Source organism: Raphanus sativus, unplaced genomic scaffold, assembly GCF_000801105.2.
Source record: "Raphanus sativus cultivar WK10039 unplaced genomic scaffold, ASM80110v3 Scaffold3236, whole genome shotgun sequence".
In the NCBI taxonomy this organism is placed as follows: Eukaryota; Viridiplantae; Streptophyta; class Magnoliopsida; order Brassicales; family Brassicaceae; genus Raphanus; species Raphanus sativus.
The window spans coordinates 3,929-11,769 of NW_026618543.1; the positions used below are offsets into that span (position 1 = coordinate 3,929).

At 40.5% G+C, this 7,841-nt stretch overlaps 2 protein-coding genes across 2 annotated transcripts; both read left to right on the forward strand.

Annotated features, from left to right (window-relative positions):
• Positions 1 to 1,956: 1,956 nt before the first annotated feature.
• On the forward strand, positions 1,957 to 5,260 carry LOC108835785 (uncharacterized). Its single transcript, XM_057001080.1, has 5 exons — positions 1,957 to 3,056; positions 3,296 to 3,734; positions 3,839 to 4,105; positions 4,250 to 4,714; positions 4,807 to 5,260. Exons 2-5 carry the CDS (start codon positions 3,296 to 3,298, stop codon positions 5,016 to 5,018), a joined length of 1,383 nt encoding a protein of 460 aa, XP_056857060.1. The 5' UTR covers positions 1,957 to 3,056; the 3' UTR covers positions 5,019 to 5,260.
• A 34-nt stretch (positions 5,261 to 5,294) lies between these two features.
• Positions 5,295 to 7,628, forward strand: LOC108835786 (uncharacterized). Its single transcript, XM_057001078.1, has 3 exons — positions 5,295 to 6,195; positions 6,272 to 7,081; positions 7,167 to 7,628. Exons 1-3 carry the CDS (start codon positions 5,326 to 5,328, stop codon positions 7,248 to 7,250), a joined length of 1,764 nt encoding a protein of 587 aa, XP_056857058.1. The 5' UTR covers positions 5,295 to 5,325; the 3' UTR covers positions 7,251 to 7,628.
• The last annotated feature ends 213 nt before the right edge of the window (positions 7,629 to 7,841 follow it).

Below are 7,841 nucleotides of genomic sequence, written 5' to 3' on the forward strand. Positions count from 1 at the left end.
AGTTTCGCATGAATGAAAAAAAAAATGGGTTACGTTCTTGTGTTTTGGATCCAAATAAGGAAATAAAGCAAGGAATTAAATGTTCCGTTTTTCTTAAACTCCCTCACAGAGTGACACGTGGATCCGAGCCTTCTCATGCATTCTCACCAAAATCGTTTAAGGAAAGTCTTAAAAATGCAAAATCGTTTAAGGTAAGCCTTAAAAATGCTTCTCCTTTAATATATAGGGGATAATTATAACCGGCCAAGTGAGTGAGTATGAAGGTAAAGTGAACGATGATTATAAAAATACTCCCACTGGAACTGAAAGTTAAAGATGTCGTATTTGGGTTTTCTTATTTTCTAGGTGTCAGGCCCATTGGCAATGTTAGTTGGTCACAAATGTACTGCTGATTCGATAATATTGAGCTATACTGAAGATTCAAATGGGCCGTACCCATATGTGCTTATGAAAAGATATAATCCCATTTATTTAGGAAAGCAATACAGATGCCGTTTGACAATCCTGAGATTTAATGATAGGTCGTTATGTGTTAGGTTCGTGTCCCCCACAAGAAATCAAATACTACCATACAAAGAAGTTATAAACGAATAAGAATATTAGACGTGAATTGTAAGCTAGTCAGTGTGTGAAGCTGTAATTGTCTTAGCATGCATAAGAGAATACGAATATTGTTATTCGATCGAGTTTTGCTTTCCATGCAGACTTTTTTTTGCAACAATCTGGAAAGAGAACAAAACAACATCTTAGATTTGAAAAAAACATCTTAGTTTTGTTCGGATCCGATCCACTTTTTGGTATACTTTCTATCTTCAATATCTGTTTCGCATATGCTGAATGCTTGGCGTAATTATTTGATGTATATATATGGTTTGGTAAGTTACTGATTATACGAGAAAACGTCCGGATTCAGTTACTGCAGGGAAATTATTATTCTCAAGAATGCTAGAATATATGTCAATTGCTCAGTCTTTAGATTATTTGTTTTGGAGAATTATAAGAAATAATTGATTTTATAAATTACGATCGATGTCGTATCATAAGTTTAAACCCATGGCAGTGTGAGTGACTGAAGCTAATACATTGGAGAAAAGACTTGTTCAAGTAAAAAAGGAGGCAAGGATGTATTTTAATGTACCCGTTCACATATTAATATAGATTGATGGACTTCGATGACTTTAACGCCAACGGCCATTACTCATTAGTTCAATAGTTTTTTATTTATTTCTTCAGTACTACAAAGTAGCGTTACAAACATTAAAAACAATGTACCGCTGGTATTTATTTACTGCTTTGTTTAAAAACAGTGTATTCCTTGTGGCAGCCATTTCGTGCTATTGTTTTTTATTTTTTTAGTATACGAACGTGGATGTTTTAAAGTTTGATCGTTCTAGTTTGTCAAAAAAAAAGTTTGATCGTTCAAAGCCATTATTTACAATCGGAAATAAGAAAGACGTATTTTTATTTCCTAATCCCAAAATTCGTCAAAAAAAAAAGTAATAAGAAGACGCACGAGTCTGTCCACAGAATGACAGAACGGACGGAAAAAGCATCAGAGCCGACCAATCACTAGCAGTACTTTCCCACTAGTCAAAAGTCAAAATATCTTATTTGAAACCAGTAGAGAAGGAAAAAGGTTAGAATAATTTTGACTGTACCGTACGGAATCTAACCACGGTCGCTCGGATCATCACACCCATTTATTTTGTGAAAAAATATTTTTATTAATTTTTTTTCAGAAAAAAAAAAGAGTCATTTAGCTCAATATACATAGAATGAAAAATAATTAGGTAAGTGGTAAGATATTATTGTATTTGCATAAACGGTAAAGCAAGAGTGATGAAATTTACGTGCATCTCCTTTTTGTCTTGTGAAACCTCTATTTTAAAACAGAAGTTGTGGGGTAATATTTTTTTATTAATAATATTTCATTAATTCTTTCCAAAAAATGGCAAATCTAACAAACATATAATTAACAATACAGCGGAGAAATCGAGAGAGGGAAAAGGAACAATGGACATCACTACGACTCCGATTGAATACGATGGCTTCCAAATCAAATTATCTGAGATTACACCGCTGCGGAGAGTCCAAGACCAGCGGAACGACCGTCGTCGATGTATGGCCGAGGAGTGATGGAAAGATCTATGGCCGAGGAGTGATGGAAGAAACGGCTACGGCATGAAAAAAATGTGACGGCGGTGGTCCTGAATGAAATTGGAACGGCGGTGGTCCGGAAAATAATACGACGGCAGAGGTCCGGAAGGAATTGCGGTGGCGGTGGTCCTGAAAGAAACTGCGACGCGGTGGTTGTGAGAGAAACTGAGACGGCGGTGATGGTCGAGAATAAGCAGTGATGTTAATGGGAGTGGAGGATTGTCAGCAAAGATGGTTGTGTAAAGGAGTTGTGTTTTCCGGAAAAAAAAAACAGATTTGTAGTGTCGTAGCTCTTGACGAGGAAGAGCGTCTAAGAAAAAAGGAAAAAATATTATTTTTCTTAGATAGTTAAAGTAGGTTGCTTGCGTAGAAATAGGGATAGAACAGGTATATTTGAAATAGAAACAGTACACTTACCACATAGCTAATTATACTTTATTGAGTCAATTAGGTGTATATTCTAAAACTATATGGAAATTTGCAAGGAAGGAGAAGCCTAGGACGCGAAACGGGCTTGCTTGGGTCTGGCCAACTGAATTACGAAGCTGCCCTTTCAGTCTAATGATAACCTATAGAAAAGTTTATATCGTAGAGTAGGGAAACGCAAGAGTTGATGTGATTAGGGATAGATATAAACATCGATATAGCAGGTTTTTGTGTGCTTGATATCGTCGAGAAACGAAACATATCCGGCCCAATTCGGCGAGCATTAAATGCAAGATCTTGTAGAGATTTTGGCATATACATACACCTCTACATCGTCGTCTTTTGTACTTATCTCCGTTTATAAAACCGAAGCACTTAACCGGCTGCTGAGCTCACAAACATCATCGTCTTCCACCTTTTAACAGAGAGAAAAATCAAGAGAGAGAAAACTTCCATTCGAGGCAGAAACAAAGGTATGTCCAAAAGCCTAGATTTGTACATATTTAGCCGTTTCTCTGTCCTCAACCACCGAATATTTGTCTTGATAGACGGCCATTTATGAGTCTTCAGTTACATTTATTAGGGTTTTCTTAGTACAACATTTATTTTGTCGTTTATAAATGATTGGCTCAAGAGAATATATTTCCTTTTATGGTTGCATGTGATAGATTTGTCTAGCCCTAACTAATCTTTGATTTTTATTTTTCCGCAGATGAGTCAGCTTGTGCGTCTATGGCGTGGGGATTGGAAGAAGCAGCCCAACGGAGACTGGATTTTCTTTGAGGACCCATCTGACTTCGGTTTCGGTGCATTGATCGGCGAGGGTGAAACTTTTGAGTCACTGATGACTATCGTTCGTATGCGATACCAACTGGCGAACACAACCCCTGTTGTCTTAAGCTACCAGCTTCCTGACCATATGCTGGTCCAAGCGGGGAGGAGGTCGCCACCGATAACTCTATCTACCACCGCAGACGTTGGCGTCATGTTGACTGTCCGTGATTGGTACGCGGAGCAAACTGTGAATGTCACCATCGGACCACAAAACGTCGCTATGTATCATTTTCATCGTCGTGACAACTTTGTTGTCCGCGGCAGGACCTTTGTCGTTGATGGAAGCTCTAACGAAGAGGGGAGAAATGCGTTCGAAGGTAAGCTATTCAATCATTACAAACCTACTATATTTTTGTTTGCATTTCATGTTTATTTGATCTGTATATTGGATGCTTATGTCAAGTGTTTTGTTGTGTTTCAGGTCTCATGAATGAAAGGATTATCGTTTGTAGTGTGAGTGTTTTGGAAGAGATCTTTAGCGAAGAGGACATGGTCATCTTGCACCGTGTTGCTCTAGAGCTGAACTCTCCCAGTTACACTCGTGGTCGTCGTGCCCCTCCCCCATCTCCGACTACCAACGGCGGTTCTACTCGAATGGAACTTGTACTGCTGGATGATGACGACGAGGTGATGGCTACTACACAAGTGAGTAATGGAGGCCACAGTGGACTAATCGTTGCAAACTCGGGTAAGGGTTTAGTTTCTCTAGTTTTTTTTTAGTAGTTCATCTTGTATTAAAGATCTTGTTTCATAAGTAGTAAAAAGGATATTTTTAGAGTTAACCGTTATGTGTTTAATTAGCTTGCTAACATGTGATGTTTTATATCTCTAGGTGAAATGACTATTGTTCCTGTTACGGAACAACAGCTGGAACTCCCTCTCAGCCAGCCACCCACAGCCTTTGGCGACGTCGGTCTTGATCTCATGGTTACATCCCAAAACGGAAACCCCGAGATTGACTGTGAAGGGTTCCATGACAACTTCATGTGGGAAAGACTCTTGGAAGAAGGATTGCTTCAAACTGTTCAAGGTAATATCACCGCACAGCCCAACGAGCCCAACGAGCCCAACCAGGAGTCTCCCAAGTCTGTTCTCCGTGTGCTTAATGGGCCTGAAGCCCATGATGGTGGAAACTCTTCTACTGGATCGTCCGTCGGTGTGACATCACTTGTGCCTGAAACCGTCCTCACCCCAGTTACTGGGACCACTTGCGGTTCAATCTCTAGCGTCGGAACTCAGCCGGTCGGACTAATGAGCAGTGGCAATGCTTTACTTGCGGAGTTTGACAAGTACATTGGTATGGTCTTCGTCCTAAAATCTCAAGTTTTTAATTCTATTGGGCCTAAATAATTTGGCCCAATTACTAACTTCTCCACTCATTTGCAACAGAGGCAAGATCGACAATGGCGATGCTCTCTCCTGTTGGGCCTGGGCTTCCAGCTTCCGCAGCTTCTGCATCGTTTGCTTCAGGCTCAAAGAGTGTTGGATCTCCAACACTTAAGTTAACCTTGGGCCGTCCCAACCAAGCAGGCCCACCGAAGAAGGACCGTGCACCGGAGGATTCTTCGCCGGAGGACAGCGGCAGTGGGGGTTCGTTCTAAGTCTTCAAGATATAATCAAAAATAACTAAAATTTTTTGTTTGCTAAGATCGGAAGGCATTATAGCCGTAATCGTCTCTTTTTCCCCTCTAAGATCGGCTTTATTATCTCGGCGGCTAACTACTTTGTTTGTGTGTGTTTTTGGATATGTTGTTCTCTATGTTGTAATGGAAACCGTCTTTGTAAAATATTGACGTCTATGTAAAATACCAATGAATGTTATCTTTTTAATATAATGATGTGTGTTTATGGCTTGACTCTTATCTTTCCTTTTTATCAACTCTCATTAATCTAATAAACTTTTTTACTATGAATACGTTTGTAGGGGACGGAGATCACTCTCCAACTGACCTATACGTTGGTATGTACTTCAAGAGCAGAGATGCCTTCAGGCAACATATGGCATGCTACGCAATAAGCAAAAAGTTCAAGTTCCGGTGTGAAAAATCTGGTCCGTATGTCACGGTCTTGTCATGCTGCGGAAACACATGTAAATGGCGAGTCTATGCAGTCCTCATCGAGGGCACAAATGCTTACGAGGTTAGGAAGTTAGTGAGCTCGCACAGTTGTTCAGTTGACGAGAGAGCTGGATATCAGAGACAGGCAACATCTACTGTCATCGGTGAGATGATGAAGCCAAAGTTTGTTGGTTCTGGTTCCGGACCAAGGCCAATGGAAATAAGAAACATGATGCGAGGGGATCATGCAGTTAATATTTCCTACTGGAAGGCTTGGCGTTCACGTGAAGCAGCAATCGACCAAGCAAAAGGCTCGTGTGTGGCTTCTTACAAAGCACTCCCCACATACTTGCATAAGCTTGTAGAGGCCAACCCAGGAACAGTTGCTGATTTAGCAACAGAATACCAGGAGGGAGTTGGCCACCGCTTCAAATATATGTTTCTCGCCATGGGAGCTTCGATCAAGGGTTATCCTTACATGCGTAAGGTGGTTGTTGTCGATGGAACTCATCTGAAAGGGAAGTATGCAGGGTGTCTGCTAACAGCCTCAGCACAAGATGGAAACTACCAGATATATCCGCTTGCGTTTGCTATAGTTGATGGAGAAAACGACAAGTCTTGGGAATGGTTCTTCCAGAGGCTAACATCGATAGTCCCAGACGAGGAAGGTTTGGTGTTTGTTTCAGATCGTCATGCATCAATATACCAGGGACTCAGGAAGGTATAACATTTCAAATATATTGTAATAAAATAGTTAACCGTCTAATATCTGTGTTATCTTTGTCCAACAAATGTAGGTGTATCCAAGTGCCGGTCATTGTGCTTGTATTGTCCACTTGAAGAGAAACATAAGAACGAACTTTAAAGAAAGACACCTTGGTTACTTGGTTGCAAAGGCCGCACGAGCATTTAGGATGTCTGAGTTCTACTCCACTTTCAACGAGATCAAGAAAGTCAACCCGAGATGTGCCGACTACTTAATTGATCTTGGATTAGGTCATTGGGCAAGATCTCATTTCCCAGGTGCACGCTACAACATCATGACTAGTAACCTGGCAGAGTCATGGAACGCAGTATTGCGTGAAGCCAGAGAGTATCCTGTGGTTCCGTTAATAGAGTTCATACGTTCTAAGCTAATGTCATGGTTCTCAAAGAGACGTCAGTCTCTCGAAGGTAATAATGCTGCCTTGGCTCCTAAGGTATTGGAACTGCTTGCTGCCAGCTTTGAGTTGACAGGTGCATTTGAGGTCAAGAAGGTGGACACCGGAGAGTACGAGGTGCGCGACACGAGTGGTGTCTCATTCCTCGTAAACCTGCCTGAAAAGAGTTGCACTTGCTACCAGTTCCAGATGCTTCGCATACCATGTTCACATGCAATTGCTTCAGCAATACAAGCAGGGGTTAATGTAGAATCAATGGTTGCAGACGTGTACAGCGTAGCATTCATGAAGTCTGCGTACAAGGGACATATATTGCCTCCAAAAGAATACGAGATTCACTCGGAACTCTCTTCGGCAATGGAAGCTCTCTACCTACAACCTCCTTCAACTAGGCGCCCACCAGGAAGGCCTCGTAAGCAGAGATTCCTGTCCCGCGGTGAAGTGCGTGTAAGTTAAAGAATAAAAACAGTGTATATTTTTAATTTTGTTGATGCATGCACCTGATTTGCTTGAAAATGCACTTGTTTTGTAGATGAAGATAACTCGAAGGAAGACAGTGTGTAGCCGGTGCAAGGGGATAGGTCACAACCGTGCTACATGCAAGCAACCAATATGATATGAATGCAGCTACAGAGGGGATTGAAAGCAAACGGAGGTGTACGCAAAGAAGGTGGTTTAATGGCATGCGAATAAATGTTGACTTGTGTAATAGATGTAATATATAAGTGATGCATGTTCTAGGCTTGGGTATGGGGATTTGGTTGTGCTCCGTATTATTATCTTAAATAAAGCTTCCCCCTCTTTTTTATGTATGTTGACTCTTAGAGAATTTCCATTGTGTACAAGAACCATATGTTATATGTTATATGGTTGGTTGCTTGCATGGTTTTGGCAGGGTCAAGAACCATATGTTATATGGTTAATTTCATATAAAGCTGTAATATGATCCCGTTAGACGGCTATAATAGGTAAGGAATCATTTTAACTAACCAAACCACTACTTGTTGAACATTTAACAAGTGTTTAGTTTTACAGACATGTTAGCTAGATATTTAACAACTCACTAATATATTACAACAATTATACGGTTAATGAATACCTCAAATAGGATAAATGTATAGTTATCCGGTTAGATAAAATGTTATCCAGTTAGACTTGGTTTAGTATATAAGACATGTGTTTGGGTTTAGGTATTTTGGGTTGATAT